Genomic DNA, 22,689 nt, shown 5'->3' with positions numbered 1-22,689 from the left:
ATCACAATGAAGCATATTCTCTGTACATATCGTTGCGCATGCTTTAACAGCGGACCAAGTTCTCATCTTAAAGGTAAAAAGGTTAGCCCAAGTGGTGATCGATTTTTCACTTTCTCTCAGAAAATATGAATTCCTTTTAGGTTAAAAAAATCAGCAGTTGATAGTCCTGCACTAGCGCATCATTTTTCTCGTATTTTTTTAAAATGCCACTAGGCATCTTTCTTTAATTGTAATAGCCAGAAAGAGAGAACACAACTTCTTAACCACAGTAATTTTCATCGACATTAAAATACCTCCGCTTGCAGTGGCATTTACAAAGTGACATCGGACAACCTTTTGTTGATCTGTAGTTTACCCGCCTTGTCCAAAAAATCCGCCAGACATTTTAATGCGAGTACTTCAGTGCAGAAAATATAGGACTTAAGTGCGTATTATCTGGCTCACATCAAAAGATGAAACTTTGGTTTGGGAGTGGGAGGCCAGCAATGTGTTGATGCGAGCAGGACACTGGAAATGAAAATACAATATTCCAACAACATCCTCTCCAAATCCTCAAGCATGGAAAACGTATGGTTTTCTGGCTGATAGGAGTTCATGTACAGAATCCTACATTTACAAAAAAAATCTCAAGTACAGATTGACGTTGCGCCAACCACAGTCCAATTGCCTCATCAGATGCTACTCTCTCTTCATTCATAACAACCTCAACCTTCGTAACGCAACAGAAGTAGAGAAAGACAACTCTCTTAAAAGTGTTGCCTGAAGGGGTTCCCGAGAGTACTGCACACAGTAGAGTCCACGGTCTTTAAATCCAAAAAATAAGGAAAAGGTAGTGATCAAATCCAATTATCAAAATAATAAGTAGTAGTAATTATCTCCATAAGCTAACCTCCACAAAAATGTCTAGCTATTGGTTAACAAAGAAGACACAGTGGCTTCACAATACATTGTCTTTATCCAGTCTAGAACATCAGAGCAATCCTCACGCCCAATGAAATGCCTTCACGTGCAGACAGATACTTCAGCCTAGGAGCAAGAGAAAAGCTATATTTTAATATTTTCAAGATCATACCTATTTCTAGTACGATAGGCCTTCAGTTCTGCTACTTGGCGGGGGTTTCTAATATCTTTCTTCATACGAAGTGACTCAGGCACCTGGAGATGGCCTTCCTGACTGCTGTATGAATCACATATGAAGCTTAGCACCTTTTCCTGGTAATGGCATTTTCAGATGTCAGCAGAAGAATATTGAGGAGCTTCATGCTATTTGGAGATAAGGTGTAACAAAAGGTAGGACTAAACAATTAAACTATTTTTCAGAGGGAAAAGAGACACGATTGCCTCTGCACATAAAGGCATAGAATAACAAATATATTTTTCTCGATAAAAGGGGAACTTGGAAGTAATCTCATACTAACTCCAATTCAAAGAATTCTTATTATGCTTACAATTGTCACTTCCTATAATTTGTGCTCATGGCATGTTGCTTTAGGAGAAGAAAAGCCTTAAGGCAAGAAGAAGCGTCTACAACCAAAACAAGTCATTGTGAAACTTATACTCACTCTATGATGAAATCAATTTGAAAGAAAATCTTCCCACAATATGGTTATTATTGCTTTGAAAAGGATTCATTACTATTCTGAACCTTTCAGAATCAGCCTTAATATTCACACAATGACACAATACCGAAAATGCAACTATGGCATACACAAAGAGATGCGTGCACACATCTGCATGCATGAATGTATGTATATGATAGTTGCAATAAAAGGAATCATGAGCAACTATTAAAACCCAGGAAAAGCTCAGCTACTGCATCCAGAATGAAGAGAAACATCAACTTGATAAAAGTTCTATTAACAAAGAGAAAGGCATAGAAATTCCTTAAGGAACAGAAATGACGTACCAAAGGTTTAGAAGCATCTATCCACTCATAAATCTGTTCATTGCGAAACCAAGTCATCTGCCTTTTTGCAAAATTTCTGCACAAGAATATAAGAATCAGTCAAATAACTTACGAATTGCAAACAACTATATTCTAGGCAATCCAATTGAATCAAGAAAACCAGTGAAAGCTACCCAAGTCTACGAAAAGGACCAGACTGGAGTCAGAGTAGGCAGATTTAGGCAGCACTACCAAGAGTTCCTGACATTTGCACCCATAATCATAGTGCTCTTTACTTCTCTTGATAAGTGACAATAGTACCATGAAGTGTGGGAGTGATCAGGAGACAAGAAAGTGAGGGTTAAGTAGAAAAGTTGTCTTCAACATTGCTGCCGGAGACATGCTTAAATTCTATCAAGAATAGTTTGTGTAACTCTCAGCAGAAAAGTTGTCTTCAACACTACATGCTTAAATTCTATCAAGAATAGCTTGTGAAACTCTCTGCTGCCATGGAAAATATTGCATGCATATCACTACAACACAGAAGCATCCAGAAAGAAAGTGCGACACTAGAGAGAGAAAAACATTGCAGAAAACTACTACATCTAAATGTTAAAGGTTGTCCTAATATGTGATATAATATAGTCATAAGAGAAAGTAAAATCACCTAGATGCTTTCTGGAATTCAGATAAAAACTCATAGAAGTCCCCAGCAGAATTCCAACTTCCATATTCTCTACATCTTAGAAGGTATTCCATTGCCTGAAAGATTTTAAACAAACACATTAGGAAACAAACTATTGGTTTTTGTTCAAGTTATAGGGATGAAATTATACTTGTCGGTAACCAATTGCTCGAGTTGCAGAATTTGAGTTTGGCAAAAGACCCAAATCAAGAAGCCACCTTGCCTCAGATAGAATTCCATCTGTTCCTGAAGCATGCCACCATCATAACGAATTAACTAGGATCAAGGTATTCTAATTTAAGTTGTTAAGGAACTAAAAAGTAAAAATCTTATTTGAAGCTAAGATTGGTATTTCAACTTGCTAGAGAAAAGCAAAAAAGATAACTTTTATAAGAAGAATTAACCTCTATTGACAAAATAAACTCAGAATGTCACCAAACTATTTGCATTTGATAACTCATAGTTCACTATCCAACTTCCAAGTCGAAAATGTTTCTACAGTTCTTCAGAAGAATATTTTCTGATAGGTATATCCGCAGATGATAGATAATTAAGCCTAGGTATCATGATACCAACATAAATCTTAAGACAGAAAACAATGTTCCGCCATGAAGGCTTTTGAATAATGACAAGGAAAGCAGTAATTCGAGCAGCATTTGCCATACTTCGAGATGATAAATTTTTTTAGATTAGTTCAAGAATTAGTATTGTGATTGAGACTTCTAAGATCTCCAGAGAATTATTAAAGCAAGCAAATAAATCACACGATTTCATTAATTTTTTACCTAAAAGCATATCTTCACACCGGAAATCAATTGATCTATAGAGATCCAGCCTATTGGTGGAAAGGAAATAACAAAGAAAATCATACTCCAAATCCTTTTTGTTACTCTGCTGCAATTTGTCAGCAGAATTCTTGACATCAGCAGCATCTGCTACACCTGAATCAAGCTGTTCTCTGAAAGAATTATATGGGACTTCAAAGGCTGATGGAGGTGACCCACTAGACTGCAAGCAGAAAAGTATATTTAGCATTTTCATCAACAGATAAACTGAGCAGGGACAAAATGGACCGACAATTGTGCACATCCCAATCCATCTCAACTACTTCATAACCACAAAGAGCTCTTGCTAAACCAATCAAAGTTCTCGCTACAAGCATAGCAACAGTTGACAAGAAAACATGGATTTTCCCCGCAAGCACATTAGTAAGTGATAAACCATAACAGAGAAATCTCTAATTTCCACCGTATCATACAAAACATGATCTAGCTTACAGAAAAGTTGCCTTGCTTGCATCATCCAAAATGCTGACGGGTGTGTGTCGGATCCTCCAAGAGTTGCATTTGTGGAGGACCGATACGGGTGCGACAGTATTTTGGAGGATCCAAGCAACATAGCAGAAAAGGGGTCCAAATCAGAGGGATCACAGGTGAAAGTTACGCTTTTTCATAATTACCTTAATAATTTCAAGCCTGCGGCGCAAGCGGTACCAATCATTTGCCGCTAAAGACTGGGCACCAGCATCACCAGCTTTAACCAATAACTGAACAGCAGCATCCCAGTCATAATCATTCTGTAAATTTGCAAGCTCTGAGTAGACTTCAGAGGTAATCTCTCGAGATGCTTTTGGAACATCTGGCTTCCCATAAATAAACCTTAAACGTTGGACAGTGTATTATATGAGTTGGAAGATAATACCCCTTTAGATTAAATTTTTCAGTCGTAGAGACTGTATGAAAACCGAATTCTTGCATATCCAACATCTGATTCTATCACCAGTTACAGGATATATGTAAGCTTCATTTATAAGGATAACAAAGCCGATTTATAGATAGATAATGCAGCATAGCTTATTCACATACCCTCATTCTTTCTCTCTCACAGTGAATAGGTTTTATATAATGACTTTTCCAAAAGCTTTAGTTTGATATAAGTTGCAACCAAAAAGTTTAGCTTTAGTTTGAATGTGTCCTCAATTTTGCAAAAGTTTTCAAGTGTGAAATGTTATATTCTACACATACCACCGTAAATATAATCCAGTACCACCAGCAACTATTGGAACGCGGCCCCTATCAAGGATATCTCTGGTAGTTTGCCTTGCATCCTCAAAAAATTGTCCAACGGAATAATCTGATGACATACCCAAAGGAAAGAAGAAAAAAGTTTCTGCATTAGCATTAAAAGATGAAAAATTGAAGGACACATCAAATTGCATATACCAGCAGCTTAATAGATATGACCAAAGTTCGCAAGTGATATTTCACATGAATTACAGTCCCGACCCACCAACTTGGCTAAGGTTCCCTCGAATAAAGACTTGATCAGAGTGCAATTGATAATAAACACTAGGTGTGTTTGGTAAAAAAGTGTTGAAACGCCCTTTCCTGTTGAAGACCGAAATTACCCTAAACATATTTAAAAATATATATATTTAAAAGTATATTTACAAGGAAAAGGACGAATGTTGAAAATGGAATGAAATGAGAGTTAGGCGTTCTGTTTTGGGAAGAGTATTTTGGTGATTTTAAAAAAATTATTGGGATGAAATATTAAAAAACTCTTGATCAAATAAAAAGTGCTTAAGCGGAAAGGAAACTTATGACTTTTGGTTGATTTTGGCTTATAAGCACTTTAATTGTTTACCAAACGCGTAGAAAGCCAGTAAGTCACACATTCTATTACTTTCGAACTTGTTCATCAAGTAAAAAACATTGTGGGGAGTTTGAGAGTTCCAATAAATCAAGGAACTTTGATGTGTTCACTTCATTGATTTTAAGTTCTGGATGTTCCACAGAAATGGAAAGCAGAGAGGTTTTATCGCTGATTACTGTCACAGGTCACAAGCATCAAACTTACTCATCTAATCACTAATAATGACAATGTAGAGGACGTGGATCATGAATCATTGTGTGCTGCACAGGCCACAGCTATTGAAATTCATGCAAAATTTATTTCAGACAACCCAATTCAGTCAGAAATACCTTCAGATGGATGCAATATGTCAACCAGATGATGTACTACTTCCTGCAAATCATGACTCAAGAACATCATAAAGTATTTTGCATCCCCGGATGGAACAACAGATAGTAATAAAGCTCCTTAAATTAGTAATCCAGTACGCATCAACACATGAACCTCAAAAGAACTAATTATGCAGAGAGAATAGGCAAACATATTTCATGTTAGAAGCATGACTCAAGAACTAATGCAATAAAAATACTAATGTAAAACATAATCTCAAATATGCTGAAGCAATACCTCTCTTTCACGAATGGAAGGCTTCGCTGAACCTACATCAAGCCCTCGATACACCTATAAAGCCAGAGAATATGTCAAGTTTCTAACTACAAAACGTCTCAATTATAAATCAACTGAGTTGCACTCCTCAAGCAACACTACTGAATTCTACACATTAAAAAGCTTAAAAATTTATTTAATTTAACTTTAATTCACGTTTTAGTAATTCAACTTTATTCCTTATTTAATGAAAATTTCAGCAATTTCTTTGTCGCCACAATTTCAGTAATTTAACAAACAAAATGGAAGCAAATTTATTAGGTTAATAATAAAGCGCCGAGGTCGAACAACACTATTCAAATTCGACAAATTGACAAGTTTATGATTCATTCAAGTCAGGTGTTAATACTTCAATTTAATTCCTCGTTTAATGGCAATTTCAGTTATTTATCTAAACAAAATGGAAGCAATTAATGAGGCTAATAATAAAGCGTTGAGTGAGTTAGATAACTAAGAACCTGGACAGAATCAGCGCTGATGATTTCACCATTAAGTTGCTTAGCGAGCTCTAATGCTAGCTTGCTTTTGCCGGCACCGGTGGGTCCCGAAATGACAATAACTTTCTGCTTCGTCGAGGAGGCAGAGCAGGATGTGAAGAAGCGGCGGCTGCAGCGGCGGAAGAAGAGCACGTTGGGAAGAAGGAGAGGCGTCTCCGCCGTGTACGAAAGCCGGAGATAGCTGCTAATTCGAACGCCGCCAGTTCCGACGGTGCTTATCATTTCCTCGACAGAGTATAAGCCTTTGGAAGCTCGACCTCTTTACAGTTTTCTTAATTTTGTTGGCAATCTATATATCTATATATTCTAGGGACATAACCCGGTGATGTGGCACAACTCTCCCGTCAGAATCCCCATTTATCTATTTTGTCATTTTTTTTGATATTTTTCCATCATTTTAAACTTTCTGTATTAAGGTATTTACACATTAACTGCTAACATTTATCGCATGTATCCGAAGGGACGCCAAAACAAGACCTAAACTAAGTGTTTCCTCTCTTCTGCCAGCGTCCGTTCAAAGCGCAACGATTCCATCTATTGCAAATTCGCCGCAAGTTATGAAGCCTTCACCGTCGTCACCGGCCAAAGATGCATCTGCTTCAAGACCAGTTTGGACGGCCAGAAATTTCGACAAACGGAACAAATCACTCCCAAAGTTAAAAGTAATCTCTTTGTAGAAATCACGCATTTTCGAAGCAAATCAGAGTCTTATCTTTCTTCCTCACGTGCATAGGGAATTTTCTCACAGTGTTTTCTCCCAATTGTAAGTCTTCCCGTTCATGTTCATATGTATAAGTGTGTGTGATTCCTACAAGTCGAATCCTTGACTCATAAAAGGTCTACTACTCCATCTCCAATTGGAAGTATTTGGACAATATTGGTTCCCACTTGCCACCCCCCTCTTGCAAGTAAGCCCATAGTCTTACCGCCTCTTTCAGTCTAATTAATGATTATATTTCTTCCTGGGAAATTTTGTCAGGGATCATTTGTAAAAAAAATTATGCGGAAGAGTCAAATCAGTGTTTTGTATTGTTCTGAGCATATGATGCAGTCCGGTAACTGATGGGGTTTCAGGTTACCTTCGTTTAGCTTTTTCTCTTTGCCTTCTAACGCTCAACTTACATACTCCATGTTTTATGAACTCTTCCCATCATTTCGTGAGTCTTCAGTAGACCAAGAACTATTCTTTAATTTCAAATTGATAGAAGTACAAAAGATATGAATTCACATTCTTTTGCCAACATATGCAGAAACTATAATGTGCAATAATTCTCTATTTTTCGGTAGTAAAAGTTCACCTGAATTAAGATTGAGACTCAATCTGACTTGACAAAAAGGATTTGGTGATATCAATAAAAATTGTTGTCTGTGTGCATTTTGTGCTTAAAAAGTAATCTCAACAAAGATATCATATGTTAAGGAGCTTAGTGACTCTTGACAATTACTCTATTGCCAATCGTGGTGAATGGTGGGCTTACGGCTAAGGATGGTATATGAATCTATACTCTAATAATCTATTCTCTTCTACTATTCAGTCCAACAGTCATATATTAGTGGTGAAATAATTTTTCAAGGTTGGATCTAGGCTTGCTATTCATTTTAGTCTGGGGAAGCTGGTATCATTGTGTGCTTGCCAATTCGATTATGTACCTATGAAAATCATCGCTCCTGAAGAACTATGTAGCTTCCTTCTAACTAAATAGTTATTCTTTTGGTTCCTGTTACCTGTTTTTTGTTTCTCAAATTTCGGCTGCTTTGATAGCTTTTATACGCATCCGGATGTGCTCTATTCCTGTGATTGTTTTAAGCTGTCAAAGCCATTGTTCGTAATGCCAAGGTTCGTCATACCATTTTCCCGTTATCATGGAATTAAGTGTGTTTTAGTAGGTGTATCTTTTGCTTGGACTTGCCATCTATATCTTTCTTTTAAAGGATATCAAATATAAGTCTAATAGAACTTCTATACATGCATATAATACATTTCATAATAGAATTTTCTAAAATCGCCTGATTCAATTTTGTGCAAATAGCGTCAAGCAGCATCGTTAACAGTTAGAAGATAGCATTGGTTCCTATCCTTTGTTACTCACATTGGAGCTATATTGGTGACTTTCATGGTAGTTTTCTGATTTTTCTTACTTTAGTATTTTTTTTGGTTTATCACGTCAGTATTTCCCCCTGATTGGATATCTCTTCAGGATGTGGCATGGCGGACTCAATATCTCATCATGTAGACTTATCCTATTCAAATTGTGAAGCAGTTCGTGAGAGGCTTGCTTTGAGTATTACTCCTTAAAATTTCTTTCCTTGACCATTTGGTTTCTATATGTATTCTTCTATATCACCAAGCTAACATTAGTGACAAACAAGAACATGCTATTGGCATTCAGTCCAACAATAAATCATGTACTTCTCCTTCTCTACTTAATTTTTGGGTGATTTTTTGTGGGTTATGAAAATCTGCTAACTGATCAGGAAAATAGATATTAGCCCAGAAATCAAACATAGTGGGATATGAGAAAGAAAGGATAATATTATCGTGTGAAAGGAATAGCTGTATTTCATGGTCTTAGAAAAAGCATTATGAGATTTGGGCTGCTGGGATTGGAATAGGAGAAAAAAATGGGATAGAGAATTATGGAATTGTTGTATTTGACGTGATACAGAATATTGATCTTTCCTGCATTTCCAATTTATTTCCTTTTCTTTTTCGTTTTTCCCTTTCATATTTAGTTTTTGAGTTCTTATTCAAGAGAACAAAAATGATGTCAATCTTATCAAACATAAGTTACTACAATTTATATATTTTATTACTAGGACTAGGAATCTCAATACTAAGAAAAAGCTTTGGAGAAAAAGGCGTTAGAGAAAGAAAAAAAACGAGCAACATCTCAAGTCTATATCCCAAATTTTTACATTAGCATCGTTCTCTCTCTTAGCTTCTTATCTTATTCTTTTGATTTTATATTTTTATTCAGGTTCACATATGTTGACTAAAAAGAGTTGTGTCATATTTCATTTCAAATATTTCTTACATATTCTTTTTGTCAAAATATAATGTCAACAACATCATGAAAGGACGGTGTGTCAATTTGTTTTCTTATTCTTCTTTTGTGAAGAGAAAAGATGTATTAAATAGGGAGAAACAAGTAAAGAGAAAATGACAAAAAAGAAATTAAGAAAAAAGAGAACATAATAAAACGAAAAAAGAAGATGGACGTGGACGAACATAATAAAACGAAAGATGCACATAGGTATTTGATCATGTCAGTTTCGATTGCTTCTCCTTTATTTTTTTAAAGTACCAAATTTGAAAGGTTAACAAAATACTTATTTCGAACCGGTTGGAGTAACTTTTAAATTATGGAGAGAGGATCAAATCTCACATTTCATTTATAATACAACTTTTTAGTTTAAAACCTGTTGGAGTATCTATGTGCGCACAATTTTTAGTTTAAAACCAAGTCTCACATTTACAACACAACTTTTGATCACTCTTCTTCATTACTCCTTATATTCCAAAATTTTCATTTCAGAGTTGATTTTTCTTTGTTGTGAAATATGTTCATATATTTAGGGATGCATGAGAAGGCAAAAAACGCTCACGTTCTTAATAACTTAAAACATATTATTTAAGAATGCTTCAAAAATACAATTGTGAAAAAAATAAATTTAACTTTTCAAATAGTAACGAATTGAGAAATTAATCACCTTTTAAATTTATTAATATTTTTAATGACCGCGCAAAGCGCGGCTAATTATTACTAGTTTCCAAATAATTTTGTTTTGTCCTTTTTTTTTTTCTGCCTTTTGATATTTAACTTCTCAAGATATTCTAGCGTAATTAACTGTAAGAGGAATTAAAACTTGTAGATCACTTAGTATTATGGTGAGATAAATACTTAATCATAAGTTTTGGTTTCTAGCCTTTAGGTGAAAAATCAAAAATATAGAAATTTTTCTTATCTATACTAATTTTGAAACTTATTTACCGTCACTATTGAGATTTTAACCTAATTACAAATTCATATACAAATTATCAATTTTATACAAAATAATATATTAGATTCTAATCTTCCATACTTTCTCTCCCTCTTCCACCCCAAAACTAAAATTATAAATTAACATGAGAATGTTTGGCCTCTTTTTCCTCAACTTCAGTCATATATTTACGAGAACAAAGGGATTTGGCATCAAGCAATTCTATTATATTTTCTCTTTCTTTTTATTTTCTATTTTTCTATATTAAACAATGGGCGAATTATTACTTTTGAGCGAGGGAGGATCGTTAATTTCTTTTAGCTTTTTGGAATCAATAGAAGTGAGTAGATTGAACTGAAAACTATGTTGATCCAATAGAAAGCTTTGAATCTTTGAATTTGAAAATATAAATTTGTAAAATTATTTTTTGTTTGGATTGGGTGTTGTTGCAAATGATTGTGAATATCCTTTGAAGTTTATATCTCAATTTTGAGAGAATTTAGTGAAGACTTGAGGTGGTTTTGGTTGAAATTTCAGATTGAAACTCGAAAAAAATGACAAACAAATTGTATATATTTTGTAGAAACGATATACAAAATACTTACAACTTACAAATTATTTAAAAGTTGTATATAAATTGTATGTAAATTGTAGTTTTTGATCAAATTCTGTACAAAAAATATGTATATAATTTGTAGATAAATTGTAGATTTTGACCAAATTTGTATATATTTTGTAAAAAAACTTTAGTTACTTTCTATAAATATGAAAACTTAGACAAAACCGAGTATATAAGTTTAAAATATCATATATATACTATAAAGTCCCAAAAATGATATAATGGAGTATTCTTACTTTATGTAATAACTCTAATTTAATTAGGGTTAATTATAATTTTACAACAAGATTATAAAAAAAAAGAGAGGAAGAATTAAATAAATAAATAAAAAGGATGAATCCTATTAGAAAAAAAAGAAGAAGAAGAACAAAGGACGTATAAAAAGGAAAGAGAAATGGAAGCAGAATGCAAAAGCAGAAAAAAAAAAAAAGGCAAAAGGAGAAAAGAAAAAAAAGGGAGAAAAAGAGAGGAAAAGAGAAGAGAAAAAAAGAAGAAGAGAATTTCAGCTCAAATCATCAAGGCAATGATCCTTAACTTTTATTTGAATTTATTACTTGATTATGAGAAGATTTTTATGGTAAAAATATGGAGAAATTTTTAAAAATTGTAAAAATAAAATTGAAAGGACAAACGTTATCAAAATTTGATTTTGATTAGTGTTCAGGAAACCTCTAGTCGAGCATAATTCGTTGGTGGTCATGTACGGGAATTCTGACCTGTTGTCCAGAGTTAACTTTTTGGGTCAACCTTTGACTGCGAGTTTAACTTGTGTTAAAAATTATAAAATATTCACCCAAGGGTTTTTGACAATTATAAACTCGTTTTTGTGTAGTTTGAGGTGATCCAGAGATCCGAGAGTATAGTTTTAAGTTATTGAAATGAGTGCTTGGATTGTGAATTCGGAGACTTTAAGCTTTGATGCTTGCTTTTTCAAAACCTGTTTTGAAAGTATGTTTTGTCTGCCTGATTTATGTGTTGGGACGAGCGTGCGCTTGGCAGAATTGGTAGTTTTTGACCAACATCAAATATATATTATTTTGTAAAAGCTGAAAAAAAAATTATAAGTGATTTGTGGTGTGGTGTGGTGTGGCGTAGCCTTGTGTTATGGCATTGGGGCATTAGAAATTATTTTTTCGTTGTCGTAATTGATTTGGGGCATTGTGTATGCCGCCGTGATAGATTTGGGGTATTGCGTATGCCGCCGTGATAGATTTGGAGCATTATGTATGCTGCCGCAGACTCGTTTGGGTGTTTGGTTAATTTCCTACACTGTCATTTATAACAAGTCCTTAGTGTAGATTGTGTTGAAATATATAATGTTGTTGTTGAATAATTGTTTGGACCTTATAGAGTAATTATATGATGAAAGAATTTATATCCATATTTTTTTGTGCTCGTTGTGTGTTTGTATTTTCTAACACTTGTTTCAGAGGTATTCAAAGTGGCGGGTCGAGAATTTTATTGGGTTATATTTACGTATAACTCACTCCTTACCTGCATGTCCATGCAGATACCATTGTTGAGGACGAGACTAGTGGCTGAAGAGTACATGAGCGGATTCTATTGCTGAGGTGAGCCGCCACATTGTTCGTGGAGGTCGTTCTTCAGCTTTACGTATTTCATGTCTTTTTTTCTTCTTCTGTTGGAGTTTACATGCCCGACAATCAAACTCATATGACTCTATTAGATGTTCCATGGTCTTAGTATGGAATTTGAGTTAGAGAATTATTACTTGAGTGTTCATTAGATTTTATTAATATGTTATGGTTTTAGTTGGATAACTATTTTGTATTTAATAATTTTTAATGCGTTTGGACTTGTACTTATTTTTCTCAACGCTTATATAAAAGTTAAGAGTATAAGAATTGGTTCGCCTGGCCCTAGCGGGTGGTGTTAGTTGGGTGCCAATCACGTCTAGGGGGTAGTATGGGACATGACACTTTAATGAGCCTTATACGATACGAATCCTAATTAATCAAAACTGGAATGCTCGTACCAAACACTATATGAAAAACTAAGAGAAAAAAACTTGTAAATGCAATAAGTCACTTTAATAGTTTTATATGTAAGATTTTTTTTTTGTCTGACTTCAATAGCCAACAATCACTGGGGTAGTCCCACATGTGTGGGTGGAATGGTAAGTTGCCTCCTTATATGGTTTTGAATAATTCTCATATCTTGAACTAACTTTTGAAGTTGAGTTTAGTCCAATTTATACTTTTTTTTTATCATAGTATCAAGTTAGATTCACCCCATTCGTATTTTATTGATCCAATATTGAGCCCTCATATTATCTTGTTTGAGCTCTAGTTGTCAGACCTAGGCAATAGAGATGTTACTAGTCATGCATCGGTGAACAGGATGATAATTTATTTCCTTATATGACTTTGGGTAATCCTTACCTCTTGAATGAAATTTATTGGCCTATAAATAATTTGAAATATTTTAATACGGTATCGACTATTTACAAATTTTCAAAAGACCTAAAAGAAAAAACAAAGGAGTAAGAAAATTTTCACACATCAATACTCTTTCCAAAATAAAGAAAGCATTACATAATCCACACTTTAGTTGCCTTGTAAAACTTTCATTCAAATAAGAGATTTGAATCCATTAAGGTAAATTTCCGCTTTTTAACCAAACGTGAAATTGAAAAAGAAGTAATCTCTCCCCTTGCATGAGGCTTGATAGGGCTAAGTTTTTATTTAGGAAAATGATACTGTATAGTCGTTTTCAAAATAATAAATAAAAAATATTTATTTTATATATATATATATATATATATATATATATATATATATATATATTCTGTATGTTATATACAAAAAATATTCAAATTTTATAAACTTTTTTGAGCTACCAGATATAAATAGTTTCTGGTGTAGGCTAGAAGTGATAATACCCCAAAATTAAAGGTGTTTAAAGCTTCCCATTTATTAAGATATGATCTTTTAAATTGTGATGGGATAAATTGATCTTTTGTAGGTTTTCATTATCTTGTTCACATCCTAACCTCAATTTGGAGAAATAAAAAATTATAACTATATAACAAAAAGGGTTAACTCAATCTCTTTCCTCTGCCAAACAAAAGCGTAACCATTCAACTGCCTTTTAGTTAATGTACTTTTTTTCTTATTTTAGCACTGCAAAAATAAATTTACTCGTACTTTTTCATGCTATCATTACAACTTTAAGAAAATATTTTATTTGGAGTTAAAAAAATAATAATTGTGTGAAATTATCTTTATACAATATTGCACAGTACTTTAATTTTGCACAGTAAACTGAATATATGTAGCACTCAAACCTCCTACAAAAGTACCACTATATTTTTCCTCTATCCGTAAATTAAGATCCGAAAGGTGTAAACATATGAGAGGAGACATGGTGCCTTATCTCTCCCCCCCCAAAAAAAAAAACTAAATAAAATTCATACCTAGTTTCGTTATCTCTATGAAAGAAAGATTGCAAAAGTACTAGGTTGAGAAATCCAGAAATGTCACAAATTTTCTTGCATTTTTTAAGGTTCTTTTTTATAATTGTGTTTTTGGTTAGTTTGTATTCACATAGTAACGAAGCCAAAGAAGTAAAATCATAAAGAAATTAAAGGGTGTCTATGTGGCTCAGCCATTGATACCTGCTATCTTTCACCAGCAAAAATACTGGTACCAAGTAACTGTACTCATAAAAATTTGAACAGGTAAGAAGAAATCACCTAATGTTTCTGCTTACGAAATTTGTACATTTTTTTTAAAAGGCTCTTGATGTACCTAACTCACATAATCACCAACTAGTAGTTGCATATAACATTTCAAGTATGCTTAAATCTCAAGACACTATTGCCTCCTATTTTACTCTAAACCATAAAAATGGCTAAATGACATTATGATCTTGATTCCACTCCCACTAGTTTTCCCAATGACAACACATCCAACACAGGATCGTAAGATCCTATTCCTTTTTCCTCTTGCATTAGCCTCTCTCTTTCTTCTTGGAACTGTGAGATTTTTACTTGATAACTTGAAAAACAACCAGTTCCAGTTTCTTTGGCAGTCAAGTTTTACTAGGCATAATAAGTTTCTTAGAGTGCCTATAAATGTTTCTGAAGATGAGATCATTGAAGAAAGTTGTAATGTATTTGATGGGAATTGGGTTTGGGACAATGTTTCATATCCACTTTATAAAGAAGAAAGTTGTCCTTATTTGGTTAAACAAGTTACTTGTCAAAGAAATGGAAGGATTGATTCTTTTTATCAGAATTGGAGATGGCAACCTAATGGTTGCAACTTGCCCAGGTACATATATATATATATATATATATATATATATATATATATATATATATATATATATATCCTTTTTCCTTTTTATCCCTCGTATATCAATTATAAGAATATATTTTAGAGTATTTCGTATGGTTATTCAACTTTCACTTTAATTATCACACCAAGTCATAAGATTAATTAGAAAAGTAACTCAACCATGCCATAAACCACAAAAAGTTTTTTAAAAAAAAGTAGCAGAAAAGGCTAAATTTAACCCCGAAAAACATAAGTAGGCTGTCATATGTGTAAAATTGTCATGAAGGTATAATTCCTTGCTCAATTCACCTTATATAATATTCACATGGTACTACTTAAAAAAGAAACAAAAACCTCATTTTCGTCAAACCTATTACCTAATATCTTTCACCATGTACCACACATTTGCTTTCTATATTTATGCTTCAAGTGGGTTAAAAAAAATTAAATTTTAATTAATAATTTTAGCGGTGTCACAACTCACATGGATATAATGTAAGGTGAGTTTTTGAAAATGGTAACCTACAGGTGTTTTTGGAGTCGAATATTATAACATTTTCTTGCTTTTTTATTTTTTGTAATACAAAGTCGACATAGTTGATTTATTTTTCCATTACAAAAATTAGTTTTATAACTTTGGTGCAATAAACTTTAATTGGATACCATACGTGAAACTAACCTTACATTTTTGTGGGTGGTTCTTTATTTTCTAAATGTATGTTCATTAGATTTAATGCTTTGAAGATGTTGGAGATGTTGAGGGACAAAAGACTCATGTTTGTTGGAGACTCAATACAAAGAGGCATGTTTGATTCAATGGTTTGCCTTGTTCAATCAGTGATTTCAGATGGTGACCATTCCCTTAAAAGAGTCCCTCCCAGAAAGATTTTCAGAATTGAGGTGTTTATTAATTACTTTTTTGAGTTCTTTTCTGCATTCTCCTCGTACACTATAATATTTTACGCCTTTGACCGCCCCGAAAAAGTATGGCCTAAACTAGCAAAAAGTGTAAACTTTGATTAGAGGCTATACTTTTTGACTTTAGGCAAAACTTTTTTGGGTGGCCAAAACAAGTGCACCTTCGACCTAAGGACACGTTTTTTAAATGTTGCCTTGCACGCGCGTGGCCTATTAGATAACAAAGGACACACTTGTTACACCTCGTATGGCAACACTTTTATGCCCTAGAGCTACACACTAAAAGTGTGGCCTTTTTTGCCTTATAGGCCAGTACACTTGTTAACCGTGGTCACTTAAAAATTAACAAAACAAAGGCATATAGTTTTACATCAATCATTTTCACCTCAAATTGTGAATTTTTAGTTGCTTTTGTGTTTCAGGAATTTAACGCATCGATTGAATATTACTGGGCTCCTTTCATAGTAGAGTCCATTTCAGATCATGCAACTAAACATACTGTAATGAAGAGGACTAGTTAAGCTTGACTCTGTAGAAAAACATCAAAAACTTTGGGAAGGAGTTGATTTCTTGGTTTTTGAAAGCTATGTTTGGTGGATGCATAAACCTTTGATCAATGCAACGTAAGTAGTACCTTAATTTCTCATACAAAAGAAATAATAGCTGTGCAATGAACAAATACGTACTGTGTCACTTGAGTCTAACTTGTATAATATACCAACTGATTTTGTTTCTGCAGATATGGAACTCCTGACAATGTTCAAGAATATAACGTGACCACAGCATACAGATTGGCGTTAGAAACTTGGGCAAATTGGATAGAGTCAAGAATTAATCCACAAAAACAAAAGGTCTTCTTTGTGACCATGTCACCAACACATTTATGGTGAGACAACTGATTAATGAATATTTTGTCTCGAATTTTTTTTCATCACGATGGTACTCGGATCAACTTGTGCACATCTCGACTATTCTATAGAGCATCAGTGTTATTTCCAACCAGCAGATTTATTAATTAACTATAACCACTAAAGTTTAGGCAGATGGGAAGAAACCACCTAGCAGTTTTTGCCTTTGTTGAAAGACACTATCTCCACTTTCTTGGCATAACGATCGTATACAGACTAACTTGCATGCATTTTTGCAATAATTTCGTCTACGGCAAATGTGAAGAAACAATTTAGTATTTTTTGTCTCTGTTGAAAATTTTGGCTCCATTTTTTCTATACTGATGGTTTCCCGGCCTGTTTGCATACACTTGCCAGCTCCCACTAGCTAGTATGTCAATTACGGGTTCGGCCGGGTCCAATAATTTTGGTTCAAATTCTGTATATGTCTTTAATTGAATATGTATAAATTATTAATTTAAAACTCATTAACTTGAAAAGATCTAGAATTCCGAACTCATAACCTTCAAATTTCAGTCCGCTTCTGGTTAAATATGTCTACCAAAATTTAAATAGATAGGAAAAAATCACCAAACCTTTTGTGTCTCTAATTAGATATTCTATCCCCAAATTGACATACCATCTGTAGTCCACTAGCTATGCATTAAAGATATTATCTTCATTTGCAGGAACTGGGAATGGAACTGGAAGGGTGGAAGTGATGGAAACTGCTTTAACGAGACACATCCAATCCAAGGACGACCATATTGGGGAACTGGTTCTAATCTTCATATCATGTCAATCTTGAAAGATGTAATACAAAAGCTTCAAGTTAATGTGCGTTTACTGAATATTACACAATTATCTGAGTACAGAAAAGATGGACATACTTCAGTGTTTGGTGAAAGGAGAGGAAAACTCTTGACTAAAGAACAAAGATCAGATCCAAAGAATTATGCTGATTGCATCCACTGGTGCTTACCTGGGGTACCTGATACCTGGAATGAGTTGTTATATGCAGTTTTGTTGCAAGATTACCGCAATCATTGATTCTATGATAGAGTTGAATTTTTGTTTTTCTTTGTCTCTATTCCGAATGAGAATCTCTCCTTAGCATTAATGTGATGACCTAATAGGTCATTTATAGTTTTAACCCTCAATTCTGTATTTTGAAATCCTGAATAGCTCTGTTTTAGCCTTTCTTAATTTGCGTGCGCAGTCCGGGTCCTTTTCCGGAAGGTTTATATGTGAAAAATTAATAAAAATGTGAAATCGTGCTTTAAAACTCATATGAGTTGACTTCGATCAACATTTTGAGCAAACGGACCCAGATCGGTATTTTGATAGTCCCAGTAGGTCCGTATCGTGATTTGGGTCTTGGGCGTATGCCCGGAATCGAATTTGAAAGTCCCTAACTTGAATTATCGCTATTTGTTGAAAACTAAAAGTTTAAAGGTTTAAAGAAATTCTAAGTTTGACCGTAGTTTGACTTTGTTGCTACCAGGTCCGGATTCTGGTTCTGGAACTTGGTATAAGTTCATTACAGTATTTATGACTTGTCTGTAAAATTTGGTACAAAACGGAGTTGATTTGACGTGATTCAGACGTCCGGTTGAAAAGTTGCATGTTCTTAAGTTTCATTGAAAATTTCATTCGTTTTGGTATCCGATTCGTAGTTTTAGGTGTTATTTTGGTATTTTGATCTCGCGAGCGAGTTCGTATGATATTTTTAGACTTGTGTACATGTTTGGTTTGGAGCTTCGAGGGCTCAGGTGAATTTCAGATAGGTTGCGGATATTTTGAACTTAAGGAGATTACTGGTTCTGATGCAGCTATCTGACCTCGCAATTGCGAGGTCAGTATCACATTTGCGAACGTTGATGTCTTCTGTCAGGTTCACATTTGCAAACAAGTAGTTTGCATTTGCGAAGTGGAAGTGGGAGGGTAGTTCGCATTTGCTATCAAATTATTGCAATTGCGGAAGTCCAAGTTCGCATTTGCGAACAAAACCATCGCATTTGCGATGGCAGCAAAGATGGGGGATCTTCGCATTTGCAAAGGCTTTCTCGCATTTGCGAAGGTCGCAATTGTGACATTTGTGCCCGGATAAAAAAAGGAAAAAATGGAAATTAACTCATTTGTTTCAAATTCTCAACCCTAAACATCTTAGAGGCAATTTTCCCAAGAGCTTTTCTTTCTAAATTCATTGGTAAGTGACATTAATCTACCTTCTTTCAATTACCCATTATATTTTATAAGATTTCAACATCAAATCTAGGATTTCTATGGTAGAAATTAAGAATTTGGGTAGAATTAGAGATTTTTGTAAAATTGGGATTTAGACCTCGAATTGAAGTCTGATTTCGAATTGAATTGCATAACCGGGCTCGGGGGTGAATGGTTGATCGGGTTTTGATCCGAATTTTGGGTTTTGACCAAGCAGGTCCGGGGTAGACTTTTGTTGATTTTTTCAATAATGATCTAAATTGAACCCCTTTCATTCGTGGGTAATTTCTAAGGCTTATTTTGAATCGTTTGGTCAATAATTTACTAGATTTGGTTGGTTTGGAAGCTTGTTCGAAAGGCAAGGCCGTGGTTGAACCTTGAGTAGATTGCAGAGTGAGGTAAATATTGGGTCTAACCTTGATTTGAGGGAATAAGAATCCTTGAGCTATGTGCTATGTGAATTTCATGAGTAGCGGCATATAGGCGAGGTGACGAGTGTCTATACGCTGTCAATTACTTGTTTTCATGTCTTCCCGAATTTCATTAATTATAGCATTCCATGTCTTGATTGTTACATGCCTTAATTGCTTCATATACCTTAACTTGTTAGTTGTCATTTATTATTCTCGTATTATACATGTTAATTTCTTCCATGCTCCCATGCTTAATTGATACTTGCCTTAATTGTCTTACTTGTACCCTTTAACTATCATATATTTGACTTGTCTTGTTTCTCAGTATTAAGTGTAGCCTTTCATGATTTGGTACGAGATTCCTTCTTGATTCGTAGCTTTCATATTTGTTAATTGTAGAGATTTTTGTGATCCGAGTTGTTAAATTGATTGCACTTACTGATTTATTTATGGATCGGGTTGCACGCCTCAACATGTAGAATAATGGAGGATTTATATTGATATGGTGGGATCGGGTTGTGCGCCGCAACAAGTAAAATAAGGGTAGATTGTTATAGTAAAATAAGGGAGAATTATGATATTTATAAATGATAAAATACGGTGGGATCGGATTACGCGCCGCAACAGGTGAAATAAGGGTGGATTGATATGGTGAAATAAGGGAGAATTATGATATTGACTCTAATTATATGGTGGGATCAAGAAACATATATATTTACTTATTATTATTGATATTTACATTGTGGAATAAGGGAGGATCGTGTTGTACAGTGGGATCGAGTTGCGCGCCACAACAATTTATGTGTTTTTTTATTCTTATTGTATTGTGTTGGCTTCGGTACTTTCGTACGAGACTCTAAGGATTGGTATTTCTGGTATTTACTGGTTTTCTTTGAGGATTGAATTATTTTCACGAGTTAATTGCCTTATATCATTTTCGTATTTTTCTTTCTTGTCATTATTTTATACTGCATACATGTTATTGTAAGTGGCCCTCCTTAGCCTCGTCACTACTTCGTCGAGGTTAGGCTCGGCACTTACAGAGTACATGGGGTCGGTTGTACTCATACTACACTCTGCACTTCTTGTGCAGATTTTGGAGTCGGCCCCATCGGCGGTTAGTAGATTACTCGGGTTGACTATCGGTACGAAGACTTGAGGTACAACTGCTCGGCGTTCGCAGCCCTGAAGTCTCTTTCTGCTTTATCTTAGTTGTGTATTTTCATTCAGACATCTTTAATTTCATTCAGACCTTTATTTGTATTATTCTAGTAACGCGTGCACTTACGACATCAGATTCGGTGTTATATTTATATATTTCAGTTGTTATGGCTTTCTGCATTTTATCTCAATTATTTCAGTAATTGACATCGGTTAAATTGGATTTGTTTACAAATGGCTTAAAACTAATCTAACGTTGGATTGCCTGGCAAGTAAAATGTTAGGCGTCATCACGGTCCCGAGGGCGGAAATTCTTAGTCGTGACAAGTTGGTATCAAAACACTAGGTTGCCTAGGTCTCACGAGTCACGAGCAAGCTTAGTAGAGTTTGGAGGATCGGTACAAAGACGTCTGTACTTATCTTCCAGAGGCTTTGGAGTTTAGGAAAAATGTCACTTCTTTCTTACTCTGTCGTGCTATTTTATTCTATCGTTGATGATTGAACCCTTCTATTCTTATTCTCTCGCAGATGGCGAGAACACGCACCGCATCTACCGCTGGACAGGAGCCGGATCCCCCTTATGGTAGCAGCGAGGCAGAGGTCGAGGCCAAGGTCATGCCAGAGCTCAGCCTAGAGCTCGAGCAGCAACACCCACAGTAGAGCCTCAGTTGGATTTCGAGGATGAGGTTCTAACTCAGACTGTACCTGTCGGACCAGCTCAGGTCCCGGAGGGGTTCATAGCCACACCAGTGCTTCAAGATGCTTTAGTCTGTTTGGTGAGCCTTATGGAGATTGTGCCTAGACCGGTACATTCCCGGTGGCACCAGCCATCTCTCGGGCTGGGGGAAGAGCACAGACTCCTGCTACTCACACCCTGGAGTGGGTGGCTCCCCAGTTTTAGACTCCAGCAGGCCCACCAGTTGGGGTAGTTCAGCCGGTTGTTGCGGCACATGCCGGTGATAGGCCCGATTTGTCTTTTGAGGCTATGTTGAGGTTGGAAAAGTTCACCAAGCTCTTTCTTGTTTATTTCAGTGGTGCATTTTCTGAGGACCCACATAATTTTCTAGACCGTTTTCATGAGGTGTTGCGCAACATGGGTACAATTGATACCAATGGGGTCGATTTTGCAGCATTTCAGATGACTGGATCCGCCCGGAGATGGTGGTGAGATTATATGTTGACTAGACCAGTTGGGTCACCTGCACTTACCTGGGATCGATTCTCATAGCTATTTCTAGAGAAGTTCATCCCTATCACCCTGAGAGAGGAGTACTGTAAGCAGTTTGAGCGACTTTAGTAGGGTGGTATGATTGTCATCCAGTGTGAGACTCGATTTGTGGACTTAGCTCGCCATGCCACTACCTTGCTTCCTACTGAGAAGGAGAGAGTTAGGAGATTTATTGATGGGCTCACTTACACTATCAGGCTTCAGATGGCCAAGGAGACGGGAAGTGATATTTCTTTCCAGACGGTCGTAGATATTGCTAGACGGATCGAGTTGGTCTGTGCTCAAGAGGAAGGGACAGTGTCAGATAAGAGGCCTCGTCATTCCGGTAGCTTAGTGGAGCCTCATTTGGAGGCAGAGGTACTTATGGTAGGGGCCATCCTCCCAGGTCATTTCATTCAGAGCTTCAGTTATCTCACAGTGATTCAGGGAGTCTTGGTCCTTATGTGCCTTACTCTGGGCAGCCAACCTACAGTGCACCATCAGCTCCTATCAATGCGCTTCCGATTCAGAGCTATCACTGTGGTTATCCGACCCGTTCGGGTCAACTTCAGCTTCAATAACCACAACAGGAGGAAGGGTGTTTTGAGT

At 35.3% G+C, this 22,689-nt stretch overlaps 1 protein-coding gene, 1 long non-coding RNA gene and 1 pseudogene across 2 annotated transcripts; 2 read left to right on the top strand and 1 right to left on the bottom strand.

Moving 5' to 3' along the window:
• Positions 1 to 424: 424 nt before the first annotated feature.
• On the bottom strand, positions 425 to 8,568 carry LOC107782133 (tRNA dimethylallyltransferase 9). Its single transcript, XM_016602975.2, has 12 exons — positions 6,329 to 8,568; positions 5,832 to 5,885; positions 5,555 to 5,597; positions 4,595 to 4,703; positions 4,030 to 4,228; positions 3,356 to 3,578; positions 2,722 to 2,816; positions 2,553 to 2,647; positions 1,907 to 1,982; positions 1,073 to 1,212; positions 890 to 1,000; positions 425 to 780 (listed from the first exon to the last, which is right to left on the bottom strand). Exons 1-11 carry the CDS (start codon positions 6,587 to 6,589, stop codon positions 904 to 906), a joined length of 1,392 nt encoding a protein of 463 aa, XP_016458461.2. The 5' UTR covers positions 6,590 to 8,568; the 3' UTR covers positions 425 to 780; positions 890 to 903.
• LOC142175408 (uncharacterized) lies at positions 8,348 to 9,052 on the top strand. The gene is made up of 2 exons (XR_012704433.1): positions 8,348 to 8,484; positions 8,566 to 9,052. It is a non-coding gene; the product is annotated as an uncharacterized LOC142175408 (long non-coding RNA).
• Positions 9,053 to 14,809: 5,757 nt separating this feature from the next.
• Positions 14,810 to 18,266, top strand: LOC107782132 (protein trichome birefringence-like 31; annotated as a pseudogene).
• The last annotated feature ends 4,423 nt before the right edge of the window (positions 18,267 to 22,689 follow it).

Source organism: Nicotiana tabacum, chromosome 21, assembly GCF_000715075.1.
Source record: "Nicotiana tabacum cultivar K326 chromosome 21, ASM71507v2, whole genome shotgun sequence".
NCBI lineage: Eukaryota > Viridiplantae > Streptophyta > Magnoliopsida > Solanales > Solanaceae > Nicotiana > Nicotiana tabacum.
The sequence above is the reverse complement of the archived record's forward strand: the minus strand, read 5'-3'. Positions and strand labels throughout refer to the sequence as shown.